The sequence below is a fragment of the Salmo trutta genome, chromosome 24 (genome assembly GCF_901001165.1).
Source record: "Salmo trutta chromosome 24, fSalTru1.1, whole genome shotgun sequence".
In the NCBI taxonomy this organism is placed as follows: Eukaryota; Metazoa; Chordata; class Actinopteri; order Salmoniformes; family Salmonidae; genus Salmo; species Salmo trutta.
Window position 1 is genome coordinate 23743233 of NC_042980.1, and position 24031 is coordinate 23767263.

General features: G+C 42.1%; 1 protein-coding gene across 8 annotated transcripts in view; it reads left to right on the plus strand.

The window, feature by feature from the left end:
• The window catches only part of lrp1bb (low density lipoprotein receptor-related protein 1Bb), a 441142-nt gene that overhangs the window by 257652 nt on the left and 159459 nt on the right, over nt 1–24031 (plus strand). For all 8 annotated transcript variants that reach the window (XR_003869151.1, XM_029711578.1, XM_029711581.1 and 5 more), the window contains 7 exons: nt 5235–5357; nt 5566–5706; nt 6314–6439; nt 9617–9733; nt 15876–15956; nt 16346–16516; nt 19154–19336. Coding sequence is in view for 7 of the 8 variants with exons in the window: in XM_029711578.1 (XP_029567438.1) it covers nt 5235–5357; nt 5566–5706; nt 6314–6439; nt 9617–9733; nt 15876–15956; nt 16346–16516; nt 19154–19336 (942 nt within the window). In the remaining variant the exon portion in view is untranslated. The remainder of the gene's footprint in view (nt 1–5234; nt 5358–5565; nt 5707–6313; nt 6440–9616; nt 9734–15875; nt 15957–16345; nt 16517–19153; nt 19337–24031) is intronic.

The window sequence follows — 24031 nt, forward strand, 5'->3', positions numbered from 1 at the left end:
ACGGCTGAGCGCGTCTGCATTTGCATTGTCCTTCCCCGCTCTATACACTATCGTATACTGGTAAGCCGACAGTGTCAGGGCCCAACGCTGTAACCTTGCTGAAGCCATGGGCGGAATGCATCTTGATTCACTAAAAAGGCTCATCAGTGGTTTGTGGTCAGTGCATATGGTGAAATGACTACCGTAGAGGTACTGATGGAAGCGTTTCACAGCAAAGACTATGGCCAGACCTTCCTTGTCTAACTGTGAATAACCCTTCTCAGCACTCGTCAGCGTACGTGATGCAAATCCAATGGGTCTCTCTGACCCGTCCTCCATCTGATGAGAGAGTACTGCCCCGACGCCATAGGGTGAGGCGTCACATGACAGGATGATCTCTTTGTCTTGGTCAAAATGAACCAGAAGTTGTGCTGATTGTAGTAGTGCTTTCACTTCCTTGAAAGCTTTCTCTTGTGCTGGCCCCCACTTCCATTTACAGTCTTTGTGGAGCAACTGATAAAGTGGAGCCAACACTGTTGACAGCTCAGGGAGGAACTTCCCATAGTAGTTCACCATGCCCAGGAACGACCTGAGCTCTGACCCATTCTTGGGGTTTGGAGCATCCTTGATTGCCCTGACTTTGTCCTCCACAGGACACAGACCCTGCGCTGTGATCTTGTGACCTAGGTATGTCACACTCTGTGCTTGGAATGTGCACTTGCTACGCTTCAGGCGCAGCCCTGCCTCAGAGAATCTCTTTAACACCTGGTCCAGATGGTGGAGGTGCTCCTCATCCGTCTCCCCTGTAACCAGGATGTCATCCAGGTACACTGCTACATGAGGGATCCCCTGCAGCAGATTGTCCATTGTCCTCTGGAAAATGGCTGGGCTGGACGCCACTCCGAAAACCAAGCGGTTGTACCTGAACAAGCCTTTGTGCGTGTTGACTGTGACATACTCTTTTGAGTCCTCGTCCAGGAGGAGCTGTTGGTAGGCGTGACTCATGTCAAGCTTTGAGAACGTCTTGCCTCCTGCCAGTGTCGCGAACAAGTCCTCCACTCGTGGCAGCGGGTAAGCGTCTAGCTTAGAGGCCCTGTTGATGGTGAGTTTGTAGTCCCCACATATACGCACCGTGCCGTCACTTTTCAGAACGGGAACGATAGGAGCTGCCCAGCGGGAGAACTGAACGGGAGTAATGACGTTTGCTTCCTGCAGCCGCTCCAACTCATCTTCCACTTTCTTTTTCATGGCGTAAGGCACTGTCCTGGGCTTGAAAAAGCGAGGCTCGGCCTGAGGATCCACGAACAGCTTAACTGTAGTGCCCTGCAGTGTGCCCAGTTCCTCTTTGAAAATCTCTGGGTATTTTTGAATGACATCCTCAGTCACTCGGGTGTGTTTTATCTCACCCCAGCTCAGTTGTATTTTGTTTAGCCAGTCACGCCCTAGTAAACTAGGCCCATTCCCTTTCACCACCAGGAGCCGTGCTCTCGCTTCCTGGCTGTTGTATGCAATGTTCACTTCTAGAGCCCCAAGCAATGGTATGGTCTCCCCGGTGTACGTACGCAGTCTGATCCCTGCCGGTGTGAGGGCAGAAACCTGTCTTGAGCCCCATTTTTGTTTGTAGGTCTCCTCACTTATGACAGAGGCAGAGGCCCCCGTGTCAACCTCCATCCTCATCTGCTTTCCATCTACCTCCACTGTAGCATAAATAGGCTCTGCGCGCGGCTCCCTCACATTAAACATGTTGTAGGAACAATGCTCGTCCTCCTCCTCTGTGCTCTCTAGGTGGTGCGCTGCTGACTGAGGCTTTGGTGCTGTGAACTTGCCCAGCCCAGTCCGCCCACCCTCTGGCTTGCTCCTAGGACCCCTGCATTTTTTTGCTAAATGTCCCTTTTTGTTGCAATTGTGACAGACAGTCTCCATGAACTTACAGTTGTTACCATAATGTGTCCCTCCACATCTGAAACATTCCACTGCTTTTCCCCTTTTTCCTGCCGCCTCTTTTGTCACCTGATGCACTGCACAACTTTCACTATTGGCCTTTTGAATATTTTTCACATTACTAGCGGCCATCTCCATCCCTTGAGATAGTTCCAATGCCCTCTTGAAAGTCAGTGTGGCTTCCCCAAGCAACCGGCGCTGTATGCTGTCCTCATTAATGCCACAGACTAATCTGTCACGGAGCATGTCCTCTAACATAGCCCCAAACTCACAATGTTCAGAGAGTTCCCGTAATTCAGCAACAAAGTTAGCAACAGACTGACCTGTTTTCCGAAAATGGCAGTTAAACTTGAACCTCTGGACAATCACTGAAGGCTTTGGATTGTGGTGAGTCTGAACGAGAGCAACTAGATCCCCAAAAGGAATTTCTCCCGGTCTCCGTGGTGTAGCCAAATTCCTCATTAGCTTGTAGGTTTTAGCCCCACACACACTCAAGAGAATAGAGCGCTGTTTAGCCTCATCTATGATTCCATTTGCCAAGAAAAAGTGTCCCAACCTTTCCACATATTCCGTCCAGTCTTCGTTCTCTTCCACAAACTCAGTGATAGTCCCAAACATTGCCATTATAACGCCAACCTGTCCTTGATCCTCGTTAGCGATTTGCACTTGCTGCTGATTGTCCCCGTCGGCGTTTCCGTCCAGTGGCACCTGCTCTCCGTCGCTCATTAAGCTAGCTAGCTAACTCGCCCTGTACAAGTTGATAAAGTTTTATCCTCGTCGCCAAAAAGGTGTAGTAACTTGACAAGGAATGCCCACACGCATTTCGATATTACTTTCCTTTACTTTCAACCCAAACCTAAAGGTGTATTGCCAGGTACAAACGGTACAAATATAACAGAACTATATAGCCCACTCAGCCGGTGGTAGAATCACATTGCACAGAACTCACTCTTGGTGATGACATCATCAAAGGGGAAAGGTCAAGGTTAATGCCAATAATAACCATGTAATTATTTATATAGTGTCCACACTATAACAGTATTTAACCTTTATTTTTTACAATGTCTGTTTACAATGTCTGCCTACATCAATGTCTGTTTTAAAAAATACAGGAGTCCAATAATGAAAACCACATGATAATTTTACTAAATGGCATTGGTTAAGATTATAAAATACATTTGTGATTGGTTCAGATTTGGTCCGGAAATCAAGTCCGGTCCGGACTGCACCAATAAAATTATGAGAAAAAAAAGATGTCTGAAAGACGTCGCCGTTAGCCTGTGCTTACTGGGGTGTAGCCTACAGCAGGGTTTCACAAACTCATCATCAAGCAAAAACCTGGCGGCTAGGACCGAGTTTGGGAAACCCTGGTCTACAGTGACAGCCCAAAATGGAATTTTATGAATGCCCATCCATGTGGTAGGCCTACCGTTTGTAAAACATCAGTTGCATTGGCTTTGTTAGTCCTGATTCCTGTGACTAATGATTTTGTCTATTTAAGCTCTGAATATCAACTACCCAACTTTTTTTAATCTCCAATTTATGTCCAACTTTATCAGGAGATATCCTGAACCTATTTGCAATGAGAATCAACGTGTTTACACAGCGGGAAATGCATAAGTATATTATTTTTCACTATGATCATCAATTTACGGATACAAACTTGAAATCATTGCTTGCTGTTTGGGGTTTTAGGCTGGCTTTCTGTATGGCACTTTGTGGCATCTGCTGATGTAAAAAGGATCTATAAATACATTTGATTTGAAATCACTGATTATCATGACCATTTAGCCCACGGGGTGAAACTCCTGGACAGCACTTGAGAGTAACCTGATTTTACATTTCATATTGTCCATTTAACTTTGACCGGTCCTATTTTTAGGATATGGTGTCATATTCACATCGAAGCTCCTTTTTTATTTGATTGGGCGCGGTTTAGGTTAGGCGCCATTTAGGTTAGGCTATTTGATCGGCGAAACGTGTATGATGTAAAATGTCATGAATTTGGATCTCCAGCCTATAGCCTACAGAAAATGGCACATACTCGTTCTACCATAAGCTATAGTCTACATGATTTCTGTTCGATATTTTTTTTACGGAACGTTGGTAGAGCGCCGCAGCGGGGTGTCTCCAACAGCACCCCGGAGAGGTGCACTGGACAAATATTTTGTGCCCCTGCCTTTGACAAAGTGGGCACTGTTTTTCACGGGGCGGCATCAGCGCTCACCTAAATAGCCTATATTCTGTACCACTGGGTGAGAGAAATTGTAATTGTTTTTGGGAAAAGTTATGTGAGGTTTTATGTGTTGTCTTGGTCAGTTGAGCTCGGAAAATGCCGTCCTCAACAATCTGCCGCCTGCCTAATAGGCGGGCCAGCCCTGCTCACAGCAGGTAGAACCCTTGTTATCCTGCGGAAGCGTCGGTGAATCACTGTTTAGTGTTCCGACTGTGCACGTGTGGAGCAAGGGGAAGCGTGATTACTGTCATCTTCTCTCAGAAACAGATAAAGTACCAACACTAATTATCTGCTTGGAAATCAATGGATTAAGATAAGGGGCATTTTGAGATGATTCACTGCTTGTGGGTTTTTCATTTGTGTAATAATTTCTATTGTTTCACATCAAAATAATACAGTTTGTTATAGTGGTGTAGGAGTGTGGTATGCCAAGTATGTAATGATGTGATGCAGAGAAACAGTGAGGGAGAATATAGCTGGCAGTATGAGTTCTAATTCTCAGCATGGGGGAAAGAAGAATTTCACTGGCCATTCCTCCAAAGCTCATGTCACCAAAGAGATTAATTGGCCCTGCTGTCCTCTGAGTATTACTGATTGGCTCTCACAAAACAGAAACCTTTATCTCATTGGCTCAGGCATTGCCTTTGGACCTTACACTAAACAAAACCAACAATGGACTCCATGCCTCAACTTTATAAGTGACAGTTTCTTCACACAAAGACAGTTTCTTCTCTCTTGAGAACAGTTGGCTTTGTCCTAAAAGACAAATTATTTTCCTGAAAGAATAAAAATGTCAAATGGCTCCTCTCCACAATGTCCCCAATAATTCATTTGACGTGTGGTTATAGATGATGTGGCACCCACCTGGCACATCCTTCTCAAACAGGAAATGGCTTTTGTATTAAGGATATATTTTATGTGTGTTTCTTCACAGTTCACATTGACCTTGTTGTTCCGTTGTTCATAGAGAGAGACGACGACAGACGGAACATCAAAAGAGAAACACGACAAAATACAATAATAATGCTTTAGAAGAATATGATTTACGCTAAATAATGGTACTACTCTGTATTTCCAGGTGACAATGCATGCAGAGTGAATTATGGGGGATGCGGTACCCTCTGCCTCTCTATCCCAGGGGGCCGAGTGTGTGCCTGTGCTGACAACCAGCTCCTGGAGAAGAACAATGTCACCTGCTTAGGTACAGTAGAACCATGAAGTGAATTAGCCAGAGTAGTACAATTGCACTGTAGACAAGCTAAGAAATGAACATGGTTTTCTCTCACAAATATTTTGTGATTATTTTATATGCTTGACTTTTCAATGGAATTAATTCCACTGTGGTTTAATTTGGCTCAAGTCTGTTTCTGTTATTAAAGTCCTTTTCTCTGTTATGTCTGTTAATTAAGTGTCATCAGGGGGGGTGGAGCCACAGCTCTGTAAGAGCGATGAGTTTCAGTGTCGTAACCATCGCTGTATCCGTGCGTCATGGAAGTGTGACGGAGATGATGACTGTCTGGATGGAAGTGACGAGGAGCCCCATAACTGCTGTGTGTATTTATCTGTCTGTTGTCTCTGTCCCGCACACACACGCACGCACACACACACGCACACATACACACACGCACAAACATTCACACACCACTTACCATGCAACGTTGCATAAGTTGATATTTTCTTGCTATCAACTTTTATCTCACCAAACGTCATTGATACTGTATGATTCAAAGCTGGTGAATACTGCCCACTCCTCTCATTTCTTCCCCATCTATTTGCCTCAGAAGAGAATTGGCTGTTGAGTGAATCAATAAGATAAACACCATGTTAGACGCTTGGATGCTGACTCATTTCTCACTATGAAAAATACTATAATGTAATCTTCTGCCAGAATGATCAGATTTGCAAAATCTATTATCTGCCCTGCTGGAATGTCTGCATGCCTTCTATCTAACAAGATTTGAGACATTCTGACCCAAATTCCTGCTTCGCATTGCTGTCTGTCATTTGTACTGAACTCTTCAAGTCAGAAACGGTAAATGTCAGGTTTGTAAGTTCTTTACCAGGCAAATTCCATCCCACAAAGCAGCTCAACTAGGACATTTTTAAAACATGAAATGGTGCTAAGATGATATGAGTGTCTCTGTCTGTGTATTTCAGCCAACCACAGTTGTCCCATAGACCAGTTCAAGTGCCTCAATAATCGCTGCATCCCTAAGAGATGGCTGTGTGATGGAACTAATGACTGTGGGAACAATGAGGATGAGTCCAACACCACATGTTCAGGTAACTGATACAATACCTTAGCTTTTTCTCAGATCTGCAGTCCGGCAATTGCATTGTGTTATGTAGTATATGTCACTGGCATTTTCTAAGCTATGAGTATATATTGATGTGGTACATTTCACTTAGTCAGATGGACTATGTATAGTTAAAGAATGCAAACCTCTACCCCCTGCAACTTCAACTTCCTCCGCAGAAAGGTTTCTGCACATCAAAGCATCAAATAGCAGGGTAGTCAAACATTCCTAGTCATGTCTTACGACACTATACAAGCCAGCAGCCACAGTCAGTGTGATCAATCTCATGCGAAAGCTCAGAATCAGAGAAGTTTAGCACTCTCAAAAGGTAACTTTTCCTGCTATTGAGTTATTGTCAGAATCACTTACGTCTGTCCATACCATAGTGGCTTTTTTCCCTTCACACCTAACAGCCAAGTTGTCAGCCTTGCCTCTTAAAAGTTGTGAGCCTTCCAGGATCAATCAATGGGTGATAAATGTTGCCTTGTCATCAGAATGACATGCATGTTACACACACAGCACCACAAAGAGAACGCTGCCTCGTGTGCTGTCCTGGTGCTGTGCTGTTGTTGCATGTCTGTCTCTGTTCACGGACATTGAGTATACAGTGAGCTCCAAAAGTATTGGGACAGTGACCAATTTGTTGTTGTTTTTTGCTTTGTACTCCAGCTCGTTGGATTTGAAATTATACAATGACCGTGCGGTTAAAGTGCAGACAGTCAGCTTTAATTTGAGGGTTATTTCATCCACATCGGGTGAAGCGTTTAGAAATTGGAGCACTTTTTGTACATAGTCCGCCTTGGGGGACAAAAGTATTGGGACAAATTCACATATGTGTATTAAAGTAGTCAAAAGTTTAGTATTTGGTCCCATATTCCTAGCACGGAATGATTACATCAAGCTTGTGACTTTACAAACTTGTTTGATGCATTTGCTGTTTGTTTTGGTTGTATTTCAGATTATTTTGTGCCCAATAGAAATTAATGGTAAATAATGTATTGTGTCATTTTAGAGTCACTTTTATTGTAAATAAGAATAGAATGTTTCTAAACACGTCTGCATTTGCTCCCACGTGGTGGAGCGGGCTAAGACACTGCATCTCAGTGCTAGAGGTGTCACTACAGACCCTGGTTCGATCCCGGGCTGTTTCACAACCGGCTGTGATTGGGAGTCCCAGAGGACAGGCGCACAATTGGCCCAGCGTCGTCCGGGTTAGGGGAGGGTTTGACCAGGGTAGGTGCTGTAAAATAAGAATTTGTTCTAAACTGACTTGCCTGGAAAAAAAATAAATAAATGCATTAATGTGGATGCTACCATGATTACAAATAGTCCTGAATGAATCGTGAATAATGATCAGTGAGAAAGTTAGACGCACAAATATCATACCCCCCTAAAAATGCTAACCTCCCCTGTTATTGTAAGGGTGAGAGGTTAGCATGTGTTGGTAGTATGATATTTGTGCGTCTGTAACTTTCTCATTCATCATTATTCACAATTCATTCAGGACTATCTGTAATCATGGTTCCACCCAAGTTAATGTAGAAGTGTTTATAAACATTCTATTCTCATTTACAATAAAAGTGACTTCAAAAACACAATACAAGCTTGATTACATGAAGCTTGTGTAGTTTCACAAGCTTCATGTAATCATTGCGTGCTAGGAATATGTGATCAAATACTAAACTTTTGACTATTTTAATACACATACACTGTTTCTGCAAAAGTCTGTGGACAACCCTTCAAATTAGTGGATTTGGCTATTCCAGCCACACCATCAATGCTTAAAGGTATATAAAATCAAGCACACAGCCATGCAATATCCATAGACCAACATTGTCAGTAGAATAGTCTTACTGAAGAGCTCAGTGACTTTCAACATGGCACCGTCATAGGATTCCAATCGTCTGTCTTTGGTTGCAACACTCACTACCATGTTGCTTCCAGAGGCAGTTTGGAACATCAGCACAAGAACTGTTCGTCGGGCGCTTCATGAAATTAGTTTTCATGTCCTAGCAGCCGCACACAAGCCTAAGATCACCATTCGCAATGCCAAGCGTCAGCTTGAGTGGTTTAAAGCTCGCCACCATTGGACTCAAGAGGAGTGGAAACGCGTTCTCCAGAGTAATGAATCACACTTCACCATCTGACAGCCTACGGAAGAATCTGGGTTTGGCGGATGCCAAGAGAATGCTACCTGCCCCAAAGCATAGTGCCAACTGTAAAGTTTGGTGGAGGAGGAATAATGGTCTGGGGCTGTTTTTCATGGTTCGGGCTAGGCCCCTTAGTTCCAGTGAAGGGGAATCTTAATGCTACAGCATCTAGACGATTCTGTGCTTCCAACTTTGTGGCAAGTTTGGGAAAGGCCCTTTCCTGTTAAATGAGGTTGAGGTCCACACAGAAATGGTTTGTCGAGATCGGTGTGGAAGAACTTGACTGGCCTGCAAAGAGCCCTGACCTCAACTCCATTTAACACCTTTGGGATGAATTGGATTGCCGACTGCGAGCCAGGCCTAATTGCCCAACATCAGTGCCCGATCTCATTAATGCTCTTGTGGCTGAATGGAAGCAAGTCCCTGCAGCAATGTTCCAACATCTTGTGGAAAGCCTTCCCAGAAGAGTGGAGGTTTTTATCGCAGCAAAGAGGGGAACCAACTCCATATTAATGCCCATGCTTTTTGGAATGAGATGTTCTATGAGCAGGTGTCCACATATTTTTGATCATGTTGGTCATGTAGTGTATAAGGGAGTTTGTCCCAATACTTTTGGTCCATAAAAATGGGGGGATTATGTACAGAAAGTGCTGTAATTTCTAAACGGTTCACCCGATTTGGATGAAAATACCCTCAAATTAAAGCTGACAGTTAACACTTTAACCTCATAGTCATTGTATAATTTCAAATCCAAAGTGCTGGAGTACAGAGCCAAAACAACAAAATGTGTCACTGTATGTGACTGAAAGGTTAGTTTAAGGGCTCTGCTCGTTTACTCCAGACTTGATATATGTGATATATCTGTCATGGAGAGATCAACTTAAGCTCCATAGGCCTGACATTGACATGCCATATGATTGAATGATCATTAGGGAGCTGAACATGTCTGGCTTTAACTTAACACCCATGTGATTCAATTACAAATGCTCTGCTGTCTTCCATGTCTTTCTCAGCCCAGGCCTGTCAGCCCAACCAGTTCTCCTGTCGGAACGGACGCTGTATACCCCAGGCCTGGCGCTGCGACCGAGACGACGACTGCGGGGACATGTCCGATGAGACTTCCTCCTGTGGTGAGTCAGACTCTCAATCTGCATTATATGGCCCTGAATCCTGGCGATGAACTCAGTTTTTGATTATGTATGATCGTTAAGGGTGAGCATCTCAAGTTAGGTTTCAACCCTGTAAGATTATTCATACTAAAACGTCCTAGTAGACCAAATCAGAACAAACACTCTCTGCTGTTTATGTTTTTGGAAAGGAAGGAAAGTGCTGGGTTTTTAAACGCCAAGAGAGGCTTTCAAAGAAGAAGATGTGACCACTTTTACGATGACACTGTCAGATCTGAAGATTCTATTGACCTCATCCCCAACCTTGAGAGGAAAAGAAAAGGACATACCGCTGTGAGGTGTAGCTCAGAGGAAATGGTTCAGTGGAAAAGACAGCTCGTCTTTTAGTGACCCAACTACACCAGAGAAGCCTTAAAAGTATTTCAAAATATGCCTCCTGGTGAGACAACTGAATGCTAGCTTGGCTGTTTGAACTCTTAGTGTGTGTTCTTGTCTAGTGCACAGCAGCCGGTTGGTTATATTTCTATTAAAATATAGTACTTTCCTCTTTCTAAAGAGTAATAAGGCTTGTTCTTAGCTAGTTTCTGAAAACTAAAATGCAATATCCAATTGAACAAACACAGGTTGTTGAATATGATTATTGAGCAGGCTATCGGGTTACCTTTGTCGTGACGTTGTATTAGTTAATGTGACGACTGTTGCTCATCGAATGATTAACGGTTTATAATTGCGTGATTAAATGAATTAAGCAATAAATCAAGCAATTATTAACTCATTAACCTGGGGCACCATGGGAACATTGTTTTGATTGAGTTTCTATTTCCCAAATTAACTCAAAAGATATCAGAATATCGATTACAACAGTCGCTAAATTAATCAATTTCCTCTACAGTCTCAATCTGAACGTCGTATAATCCGGGAATCTGCACGGACCCGGGCTTTACCACTGAATTTACCACACCAATCTTAGTTGATTATTTATTTACTAGCAAGCTAAAATGATGATAAAAATACACAAAACACAGTCTAGCTATTGATTAGGACTTAGTATAACGGGCCAACACACTATGGCGCTTGTTACCCAAAATGGGGATTTTAAAGAGAGAGAAATAAAGGAAGTACACGAGAGAAATATACATTTGGGTTCATTTGTCAGCCATGCTTATTTAACTAGCCTCGCCCCGAACTGCCGCTCTTATGGGTCAGAATATAATGATGTAATTACGTGTTGCAGGTCTCAGGTGGGAAGCTCCGCGTGGGTCGTTTAGGCTTCTAAATGACGCACTTCTCCGGCGCAACTCTCTGGTTGTCCTCACGATGTCAGTGTCCTTCTTGGCTAAGTGGTCTGATCCTCACCCTTGATCTGAAAGGGGTCTTCTGAGGACAGACAGCTCTGTAGCTCAGAGCTCACAGCTTCGGCCCGAACGGGGTAGATACCACGATTCAATGGAGAGTGGAGGCTGGGTGGTTCGGCTTGAATTCACCCGCTTAGACACAGCTACTCGTCTGTAGCTCGTGTAGAAAAAGATTTCTTTGTCTTCAACCTTGTGTTTCGTTTTGGGGTTCGTCGACTTTGTTAGACCTTAGCTGCAGCTTGGGGTCAATTAGTCTTCTATGTTAATTCTTCACTCTCCTGTCTTATACCCTCGGGTCAGAAGTGGGTGTAACCGCCTTTAGGGCAATTCTCTGGGCGGACCAAGTAAACGGGCAAGGCTTTGGCTCTACTAAAAATCAAATTTTAGACACTAACTTCACATTTCATCTTTACCAAAACATTCTGTTTGATTTGGATATTTTCTACACAACGTACAATGTATAAACATCAGGCATATACTGGGAAAACTCTTAAAGGTACAATGTTTTCATAATAACGTCATCTCTTAACCTTTAAAAACAATAAAAAAAGTTACATTCATTTTAATATTCCACCTCTCGTCATGACCACCATTGTGGCTGACGGAAACCATTGTTCCAAAGTCCCTTTATTGCATGTTTAATGTTCTGAGGCCAGTTCTCCATTGTTAGGACAAAGGAATTTCTCTGTGGCCTAAGTTTTATTATGGGCGTGAGGTGTCATAAAACCCCCACATCTTCAGACCCCTAGATCTCTCCTCCTCTGTTGGGGGTTTGGGAGATAATCTGTAGGGTGGTGGTCTCCTGTACCCTGACCTGATCAGGACAGTCATGACACCTTTTAATTGGCATAGTCTTAGTTGTGAAGGGATGCATGAGTGTACCCGTTTGCTTATTATTTGGAGAAATAAGAATAGATTTATTGTGATGTCCTTGCTATCTATCTGACACTGTTTTCAAACTGTTTCCCCTAAATCTAATTTTCCTACAAGAATGTCCCTTAGAGCTATTTCTTAATTTACTAGTTCCTTGAATACTTTGTTGTCTCTCTTACATTGCTTGTTTCATTCATGTGAGTTTTAGCAGTTACATTATTAAATAGCCCTGAGTCCTCAGGGCCAGCAGCTGAGCATTCACTTCTTACTCACTGATTAAGGAGAGTTAGAATGATGCTGCGAAATAACACTTGTAGCATTTTTTTAAAAACATTTTAGTATTGCAGAATTACGCAGTGTATCTCAACTTATACCAAAGTAAGTTGTAGTGCTTGCCATTTTTATGACCCAACAGTTTATTTTGTTTTCATATTTCTTTTTACAGTACCTGATTTCAACTGGCTATACTTGCTATCTTTCTGGTACACTAGTCTAATCTCATAATTATACTTTTGTGTGACTTTCATGCAGAGGGAGCTTTTCAGGCCGTAAGTTACATATTTAGTGATGTGAAATAGTTGAATTACTAACAAATTGTAAAAAATACTGGGAAAACACATTTAAAAGGTTTTTAAAACCTCCTGTCCCTTCACTGTATATGGTAAAGATGGCACATGGCAATCTCTGATGATCAGTGCCAGGCCCTGCATAGTGTTGTATCGTCTCCGACTCCTTTGTGTGCTTACTAAGCTGCTTCAATACACAGTCACAAACAGCCAGGGTGTAAGCTGTAATTAAAGTTCATGCTCGACTTCATTCAGTCATAATCAAGCTGCGCTGCAAAACATATTCTCTCTCATAGTGTTTTCTGAGATTCCTCAGGCATTACTGCGCTGTAGGAGTTCCCACAGAGTCTCTGGAAGCTCAATTTTCTCCACTGCAGCGACAGTGGGTTTTTAAAACCTGAAGCTCCACGTCGCGATTGAGCCGTTGTTGCTCCTAGAGGTTTCCACTCCACAATAACAGCACTTACTGCACTTACAGCTCTATCAGGGCAGCAATTTGACGAACTGACTTGTTGGAAAGGTGGCATCCTATGACGGTGCCAAGTTTAAAGTCACTGAGCTCTTTAAGGCCATTCTACTGCTAATGTTTGTCTATGGAGATTGCATTGCTGTGCGCTCGATTTTATACACCTGTAAGCAATGGGTGTGGCTGAAATAGCCTAATCCACTTATTTGAAGGGGTTTAGACATACTTTTGTGTGTATATATATATATATATATATATATATATATATATATATATATATATAGTGTATGTATGTGGTGAACATTCACTGTGTCCTAACTAATGCCCTTGGTGTCTGTAGCAATAGGGATTCCAAAGAATCAATTACAATTAAGTCTCTGAGTTTAATAACGCTCCTCACCTGTAATGGAAATATCTCAAAAAGTGTATAATCAGAAATTGAAACTAGGTTGAATGTGACGGGAATACGAATGCAGATCACAAGTATTTAAGGGTATAAGCGGAGACACTGTCTGTCAAAGCAGCACTAGCTGGTGTGTTTAGGTGGTGTGTTTTTCCACCGAGCGGTGAGCTACGCTAAACTCCCAATGGGAAAACTGTCTGTTTTGTTGTTGTTCTGCCGCCCTCTTTTATTGATTAAAGCAGCGTTTCTAACACAGAGGCATTATTTCTCTACATTATTTTGGATTAACCCAAAACATCTGGGGATGAATCATGTTCTTTCCGTCTCCGATTTAATTAGATGTTTCGTGTTTTTGTCTTAACCTGAATCTGTATTTTTTTGCAGGTCTCATTGATCACTTAAATATGAGTTATGATCAATTGAATCCTAAATGAGCTTTTCTACCTGAAAACAAGCATCACTCGCACATACAGTATACATAATACCCTGTCCAAAAGGTGCATGCAAATTAAGGGTGCCATTTACAACAGCCACACTTGCATCCAGTATTAATGTATTCGTTAGGCATATTTCCATTCATTTTCATGTGTTTATCATAACATTCTGTGTTGCGGTAACTCTTATTAACTTGCTTGGGTAATTTATTTCAGCCTGCAATACACATATAGTCAAAAAGATGAGTAGTGAGGAGTAGGGTTCTGAACCCTTCCCTCTGCAACTAGATCCTGGACTTCCTGATGGGCCGGCCCCAGGTGGTGAGGGTAGGCAACAACACCTCCGCCACGCTGACCTTCAACACAGGGGCCCATCAGGGGTGTGTGCTTAGTCCCCTCCTGTACTCCTTGTTCACCCACGACTGCGTGGCCGCTCATGACTCCAACACCATCATCGAGTTTACTGACTACACAACGGTGGTAGGTCTGATCACCAATGGCGATGAATCAGCCTACAGGGAGGAGGTCAAAGACTTAGCAGTGTGATGCCAGGACAACAACCTCTCCCTCAACGTTGTGGACTATAGGAGAAGGACTATAGGAGAAAGAGGGGAGTGCATGCCCCCATCCACATCGACGGGGCTGTTGTGGAGCGGGTCAAGAGCTTCAAGTTCCTTGGCGTCCACATCACTATGGACTTAACATGGTCCGCACACACCTGCAAAGTTGTGCAGAGGGCACGCCATTACTGAAAAGACTTGTCATGGGTCCTTAGATCCTCAAAATTCTACAGCTGCACCATCGAGAGCGTCTTGACTGGCTGCATCACCACTTGTTATGGCAATTGCACCACCCTTGACCGCAAAGTACTACAGAGGGTGGTGCGGACAGCCCAGTACATCACTGGGCTGTCCGCCATCCAGGACCTCTATATCAGGAGGTGTCATAGTAAGACCTGAAAAATTGCCAAACAATCCAGCCACCCAAGCCATAGACTGTTCACTCTGCTACCGTCCGGCGAACGGTACCGGAGCATCAGCTCTTGGACCAATAGGATCCGAGACAGCTTCTACCTCGAAGCCATAAGACTGCTAAATAGTCAGATTGCTAAATGGTCAATTAATGGTACCCAAACTGTCTGCACTAACTCAATCTTGCACTGACCCTACGCACACTCACTAGACTTTATATACACTCCATATGTACACTCCATACTCACTCACATACACTACACTCACTCCCATACAAAACCCTCACACATTCACATACACTACATGTGCGCACACACAACACACACACGCATACCGACACAACACACACACACACACACATAAACAGACACCGAGCTGTCTGTTTAAACGACTAGCACACAGCTTAGACACCCATGCATACCACACAAGACATGGGTCTCTTCACAATCCCCAAGTCCAGAACAGACTATGGGAGGCACACAGTACTACATAGAGCCATGACTACATGGAACTCTATTTCACATCAGGTAACTGATGCAAGCATTAGAATCAGATTTAAAAAACGGATACAAATACACCTTATGGAACAGCGGGGACTGTGAAGCAACACAAACATAGGCAGCAGCTAATGGAATTTCATAATACACACATACTGTACAAACACACACTTTTACACTCTTCATTTGCTGCTGCTACTCTGTTGTTTATTTTACTCTTATTATTATCTATTCGGATGCCTAGTCACTTTACCCTGCCTTCATGTACATGTACCTCAAATACCTTGTACCTCTGAACATTGATCTGGTACTGGTACTCCCTGAATATAGCTCCATACTTGTGTATTTCATTTTTAATTATTATGTTTTAATTCTGCATCATTGGGCAAGGTTCGTAAGCAAGCATTTCACTGCGAAGTCTTCAACAGTTGTATTCGGCGCATGTGATAAATACAGTTTGATTTGGAATGGAGTGTTTGTAAGGCGTTTCAGGCAATGTATTTTTAGAATGAATGTGGCCCTATGGGTTTGAGGTGTTTACAAACTATAGTTGATTGTCTGTCTGCCTTTGTGTCTACAGCATTCCCAACCTGTGAGCCCCTCACCCAGTTCAGCTGTTCCAATGGGAGATGCATCAGTGTCAAGTGGCATTGTGATTCAGGTACGTTTCTACTGAAAACCTATATAGCAGTTTCTCCCTCAACGACCATCCTTGAGAATCAGGTATGATTGTACAGAGCTTCAATAAAGATGAGCAACTTTGTGGTTAGAATACTCAAGAACAGAAGTTGAGAAACACTGATCTACTGTACATTTCATGCACCTTGTATAACCCACAACTTTCAAATCAACCACTGTCTCCGTATGTAACTGAAGTGGTTCGGAAAACCACACCCATGCGCTGAGTACTATAACCTTGCCTGGAAGTGAAGACTTATGCTACCTCCCCAAGCTAATGCATAGGCTTTAGCATAGCGTTCTAACACAGTTTAATGATATGCAGGACTCAAACCTAGTCAGTCACACATGCTCTTTTTCCTCTATCCCTAGATGATGACTGTGGAGATGGTAGTGACGAGGTTGGTTGTGTCCACTCCTGTTCCAACACCCAGTTCCAGTGCTCCAGTGGGAGGTGTATCCCAGACCACTGGGCCTGCGATGGGGACAACGACTGTGGGGACTTCAGCGACGAGAACACTACTTGTGGAGGAGATGGAGCTGGTGAGAGAAACAATGCTGTTATTTGTAATACCTGTATCGTAGCACTTTTTGTTAGCAATTACAAGATTATGTGCCCACAGTTAAGATAAACCATGCTGCTACTACTACCATGAATCCATAATGAATATTCTACTCTAAGTGATAGCGCCATCCCTCATTTGGCCAAATACATTTTGCACTAAGTATCACATTATCTATCTCAACATGAGGTAGATGTTTCAAGTCAGGCTTACTACTCCTCATTACTACACGTATCAATGATTGTAACTATCAATTATTCAATTGCCATTTAAATCAGTAGAAAGATTTTTTTTTAAAGATAATGATGAGTTCAAAGTAACTATTAATTGGCCTGGTCTAATATCCTTAAGTCTTCATCCTCCTCGCTCGGCTCTTGCCCGGCTCTCGCTCGGCTGATCTAATCTCATCTACTCTTCACAAGAGTACAACCATCAAGAATATTTTAATCTGTTATAATTACCCCAGAAGGCTGAGCTGGGCCCGGCCGGCTGGAATACTCACAGCTCACTAGCTTGTCACTAGAATGAGGAAGCTATTCATCAAACCGTGTCCTGATGTCAAGCCTGAGCCCCAGCTCTAGCCTCTTCCTCTCTACTCTAACACAGTGTAGTGTTGCTGTGTTGTGGGCCACCCCAGGGGTAACAGCTATGGCTCAGCAGGCTCTGACTGTTATGGAAATCCTTCTGATCTCTGACATCCAAGCATTAAACGTGTTTTCTTTTTGAAAGTCAGGGTTTTTGCATAGAAAAGTCTTGGGTGGGCTGCCTAACTGTTTTGTTAGGCAGCCCACCCATGTCCAAACAGTAAAAAAAAAAATGAAAAAAGAACAGCTAACTAGATATAAAGCCTGCAGGAAAGATAATGGACCTATATATTTTTAAATAAGGTCCTCTTTGAGAACTCATAATCACCAAAATAAAGGCTAGACAGTCAGGGAGAATCTAACATTCAAAACATTATGCATTCAGGAGTATTTTGGTCATTGATTTTGTAAGCATAGCATAAGCCATGGCAAAATGTGTAGAATTGCAGGAAAATAGCTTTAAAACCGCAACAATGGCCACACCCACTGCCATGCCACCACCTAAGCCCCATTTTGATCCAGAAAAAACCCTGGAAATGAAAAATTAACTATTGGCAATGTGGAAGTGGTTATGTTAAATACAGTCGGTCTTGTGACTACTTAGGATGATTAAAAATATAATTTGAAGGAATATACATAACCCAATTGTCAAAAGTTTGGAGACTGAACAAATTTCCGCTGTTACATAAGGATTCTATTTACAGTGCCTTGTAAAAGTATTCATCAACTTTGGCGTTTTTCCTATGTAGTTTTTGGGGTATTTCATGTAATGGACACACAAAATAGTCAAAATTGGTGAAGTGAAATTAAAAAAATTACTTGTTTCAAAAATATAAAAAACGGAAAAGTGGTGCGTGGATATGTATTCACCCCCTTTGCTATGAAGCCCCTAAATAAGATCTGGTGCAACCAATTACCTTCAGAAGTCACATAATTAGTTAAATAAAGTCCACCTGTGTGCAATCTAAGTGTCACATGATCTGTCACATGATCTCAATATATACTGCTCAAAAAAATAAAGGGAACACTTAAACAACACATCCTAGATCTGAATGAAAGAAATAATCTTATTAAATACTTTTTTCTTTACATAGTTGAACCACACATGCAGAGATCATCCGTTCACCTGCTCTGTGTCTCACAAAGACACTGTGGTTGGAACCAAAAATCTCAAATTTGGACTCATCAGACCAAAGGACAGATTGCTCGTGTTTCTTGGCCCTAGCAAGTCTATTCTTATTATTGGTGTCCTTTAGTAGTGGTTTCTTTGCAGGGATTTGACCATGAAGGCCTGACTCACACATTCTCCTCTGAACTGTTGATGTTGAGATGTGTATGTTAATTGAACTCTGTGAAATATTTATTTGGGCTGCAATCTGAGGCTGGTAACTCTAATGAACTTATCCTCTGCAGCAGAGGTAACTCTGGGTCTTCCTTTCTTGTGGCAGTCCTCATGAGAGCCAGTTTCATCATAGCGCTTGATGGTTTTTGCAACTGCACGAAGAAACTTTCAAAGTTATTGAAAGTTTCCGGATTGACTGACCTTCATGTCTTAAAGTAATGATGGACTGTTGTTTCTCTTTACTTATTTGAGCTGTTCTTGCCATAATAGGAACTTGGTCTTTTACCAAATAGGGCTTTGTTCTGTATACCACCCCTACCTTGTCACAACACAACTGGCTTTTCCTTATTAAGAAGGAAAGAAATTCCACAAATGAACTTTTAACAAGGCACACCTGTTAATTGAAATGCATTCCATGTGACTACCTCATGAAGCTTGTTGAGAGAATGCCAAGAGTGTGCAAAGCTGTCATCTAGGAAAAAGGAGGCTGCTTTGAAGAATCTCAACTATTTTATATATTTGTTTAACACTTTTTTTGGTTTCTACATGATGCCATATGTCTTATTTCATAGTTTTGATGTCTTTACTATTATTCTACAATTTAGAAAATAGTACAAATAAAGAAAAACACTTGAATGAGTAGGTGTGTCCAAATTTTTGACTTGCACTGTATGTATATTTTCCCTTGCAGCATTGCCTCCTGTGATTGAGTGCACTAGGGATGAGTTCCACTGTACGGCAGATGGGACGTGTATCCCAGAACGCTGGAGGTGTGATGGAGACAAAGACTGTGAGGACGGGACTGACGAGATGGCCTGTGAGGGCACCAAGAGGATGTGCGACCCCAAGGCCAAGTTCACATGCAAAGACACAGGTACTGTATGATATGCTGTAGCTAAGAGACTACTCCGTCAGTAACTGGAACACAGAAACGAAACGTGCTAGCTACACTATTTAACTAACAGCACAATATGGACAGACAGAATATTCTATCTTTGACCTTTACATTAATGCTAAACTAGGAGCAAAGTTAAATGTCTGTAGTTGATCAACATCAAATGGCAAAATTGGAAACATGTTTAAAACACATATAAACTCTACATTATCTAACTCTCCATGTAGTATGTCATGGGTACAGCATAGATTTTATAATACCATCTATTTTCTCCCGGAATGTGCAACAGCGAATCAATTCTCCATGTGATGTAGCTTTAAAATTGGGCCTCTAAATTGGGATGCTCTGTAATCCAGGCTTCAGACAGGCATAGCTGCATTAACGATGATACATTCTGGCATATCGAGAGCTTGGTTTTATCTGCATTTTTGCAGTGGTGGAAAAAGTACCCAATTGTCGTACCAGAGTAAAAGTAAAGATACCTTAATAGAAAATGACTTGAGTAGAAGTGAAGGTCACCCAGTAAAATACTACTTGAGTAAAAGTCTGAAAGTATTTGGTTTTAAATATACTTAAATATCAAACGTAAATGTAAAAGTATGAATCGTTTCAAATTCCTAATATTAAGCAAACCAGACAGCACCATTTTTGACATTTTTTTTAAATTTACAGATAGCCAGGGGCACACTCCAACATTCAAGACAATTTTCAAACGAATCATGTGTTTAGTGAGTCCGCCAGATCAGAGGCAGTATGGGATGACGGGATGTTCTCTTGATAAGTGTGGGAAATAGACAATTTTCTTGTCCTGCTAAGCATTCAAAATGTAAGGGATACCTTTGGGTGTCAGTGAAAATGTATGGAGTAAAAAGTATATTATTTTCTTTAGTAATGTAGTAAAGTAAAAGTTTTCAAAAATATAAATAGTAAAGTACAGATACCCCAAAAAACGACTTAAGTAGTTTTTGGTAGTATCCCTAGGATCATGCCTCAGGACTACCTGTCCTGATGACTCCTGGCTGTCCCCAGTCCACCTCACTGTGCTGCTGCTCCAGTGTCAACTGTTCTGCCTGCGGCTAGGGAACCTTGACCTGTTCACGGACGTGCTACCTTGTCCCGGACCTGCTGTTTTTGACTCTCTCTCTCTCTCTCTCTCTCTACGGCACCTGCTGTCTCGACCTCTGAATACTTGGCTATGAAAAGCCAACTGGCATTTACTCCTGAGATACTGACCTGTTGCACCGTCTACAACCACTGCAATTATTATTTGACCCTGCTGGTCATCTATGAACGTTTGAACATTTTGAAGAACAATCTGGCCTTAAATGGCCATGTACTCACAATCTCCACCTGGCACAGCCAGAAGAGGACTGGCCACCCCTTAGAGCCTGGTTCCTCTCTAGATTTCTTCCTAGGTTCCTGCCTTTCTAGGGAGTTTTTGAGCCATTCAGAGAGTGAATGGGCAAGACAAAAGATTTAAGTGCCTTTGAACAGGATATGGTAGTAGGTGCCAGGCGCACCTGTTTGAGTATGTCAAGAACTGCAACACTGTTGTGTTTTTCACACTCAACAGTTTCCTGTGTATCAAGAATGGTCCACCACCCAAAGGACATCCAGCCAACTTGACACAACTGTGGGAAGCATTGGAGTCAACATGGGCCAGCATCCCTGTGGAACGCTTTCGACACCTTGTAGAGTTCATGCGCCGACGAATTGAGGCTATTCTTAGGGATAAGGGGGGGGTGTGGTGCAACTCAATATTAGGAAGGTATTCCTAATGTTTTGTACAGTGTATATTACTCTAAATACACCAGTGGTTCATGTTAAGTTCAAAAGAATACAATATAAAAATTGCTGACACCATTCAATCATATGAGGGTTCGGAATTTTAAAGCTAATTATCTCAGAATTATCTTTTTGCAGATAGAACCAAGTTCTCGATTATCTGTGTGTGGCTGATTCTACCCCCTGCAGTGGTTCCACCTGCATTCACTGCCTCTTTGTAATTCAAAATGGCGAGTAAGGGTAATTTAAGATTACCCCTGGTAGCAGGTATCAGGAGGCTGTAATGATCTAGCTGTGGATTTTCACATGAAGTAAAGCCTTTCACTCACCACTGTGGCTGCGCCTTTCTGTTGATGCACTCACGCAAGGAAGAAGATTTTTGACATTACCTCATGCAATGTATACTGAACGAAAATATAAATGCAACATATGTCGTGTCTTTGGCTATGCCGGATTAAGTGATATGACATGCTATTCTATAAAATAATTTCTCTGTAATTAATATTACCTGATTAAGCTACTCAGGTAAATAATTAACTAGAAAGTCGGGGCACCACGAAATAATGTTTATAGAGTTTTTATCTTCCGAATAAACTCTTAAAGACCTGGTAATCTTTTACATCAGTAGCAGTCAATATTTAATCCTCACCTTATTTAGTCTCATCTGAAAGTTGTAAGTTCTTGGTTATCGTCACGAACCCTAGCTAACAAGTTGAATCAGCAATACAAAATATGGTTTATTTATTTACTAAATACCTAACTAATCATACAGAATTACATATACACAGAATGGATCATACATTGATTACAAATTTTGTCATAAAGAAAACATCCCTGGAGTTGACATGACGGCTGGTTACACAAAGGAAAGGGGGTTGGGTTTGAGTGAAAGAGCGGGAAGACTGATTAACAAAGAGAGAAGCTATGCTATCGTAAATACAGTATCTTATGCATTCTAAATTACCGCCCATTTGAAAAAGGGAAATGCAATAAATATTTACTCTGAGCTGCGCTTCGATCGGTTGGTCGTAGATGGGAGGCCGGGTTGTCCTTTGAAGAATGTCTGATGGTAGAATGGATACTTGGTAGTACCGTCAGCTTGTGGTAGAAGAGATACTCTGTCCGTCCTCTCCTAGCCCACGTCTACAGTTGCTGCGCTAACGCGACGAGTAGGATTACCGAAATATGGTTCAGTTCCCATCTTTTGATGTCACCAGATTCTCTCTCAATGTTAACAAAGGGATTTTCAATAGTCACATTGGTAGAGTAGAGAGAGGAAAAAGGGGAAAGATATTTATGGGGGTCCTCCCCCATAAACCTTCCCCCTCAGGCCAACGTCATGACACATCCGACAATTTCATTGATTTTACTGAGTTACAGTTCATATAAGGAAATCAGTCAATTTATATCAATTCATTAGGCCCTAATCTATGGATTTCACATGACTGGGAATACAGATATGCATCTGTTGGTTACAGATACCTTAAATAAAATGGGCCTCACAATGGCCTCAGGATCTCGTCATGGCATTTTTGTGCATTCAAATGCCATTGATAAAATGCAATTGTGTTCGTTGCCTGTAGTTTATGCCAGCCCATACCATAACCCCACCACAATGGGGCACTCTCTTCACAACATTGGTATCAGCTAACCGCTCACCCACACAACGCCATACACGTGGTCTGCGGTTGTGAGGCCGGTTGGACGTACTGCCAAATTCTCTAAAACGACGTTGGAGGCGGCTTATGGTAGAGAAATTAATGTTCAATTTTCTGGCAACAGCTCTAGTGAATATTCCAGCTGTCACCATGCCAATTGCGCGCTCCCTCAACTTGAGACATCTGTTGCATTGTGTTGTGTGACAAAACAGCACATTTAAGTGGCTTTTTATTGTCCCCCAGCACAAGGGGCACCTGTGTAATGATCATGCTGTTTAATCAGCTTCTTGATATGCTACACCTGTCACGCCCTGACCTGCCCTGAGTTAGAGGGTTTGTTTCTCTATGTGGTTAGGTCAGGGTGTGGGGTGGGCATTCAATGTTTTGTATTTCTTGTGTTGGGCCGAGTATGGTTCCTAACCAGAGGCAGCTGTCTATTGTTGTCTCTGATTAGGAACCATACTTAGGCAGCCTGTTTTTCCTTTGGGTTTTGTGGGTAGTTGTTTTCCGTTTAGTTGTAAGTACCTGACGGAACTGTTGGCTGTCATTTTTGTTTAATTTGTAAAGTGTTCATTTTTTGCATTAAACTACAAGATGAACATATTCCATGCTGCACCTTGGTCTACTCATTTTGACGCCTGTGACAACACCTGTCAGGTGGATAGATTATCTTGGCAAAGGAGAAATGCTCACTAACAGGGATGTAAACAAATTTGTTGCAAAACATTTGAGAGAAATATGCTTTTTATGAGTATTCAACATTTCTGGGATCTTTTATTTTAGCTCATGAAACATGGGCCTTTTACATGTTGAGTTTATATTTTTGTTCAGTGTAGTATATTCTAATCTAAAGTCATGATTCAATATACTGTATTGATCTTAGTCTTTGTAGACGGCAAGGACCCCATTGTGTGTAACAGATTAAAATATGGATCACGTTATGCATTAAATAACATTTTGGGCTGTTTTTATATTTAGAGCTTTTCTTCAAAGTGCCTGAGGGATTATTCTAGGGCTGGGTGATAAACTGTATTTTACTATATACCGGTATTGATCCAAGGACTGGTTTGGGTTTTTCCTTTACCTTGTATAATGGTATTTCAATGTTTTTGGTTGTTAAATGCATTATGCCACTTCGCTGTATGTAATAATATCAGTTTTTATAGTTTACTCCGTTTGCTACTTCAGTCGTCTCTCTCCCACTCTCTTTTCACACACACCAAACCCTCCC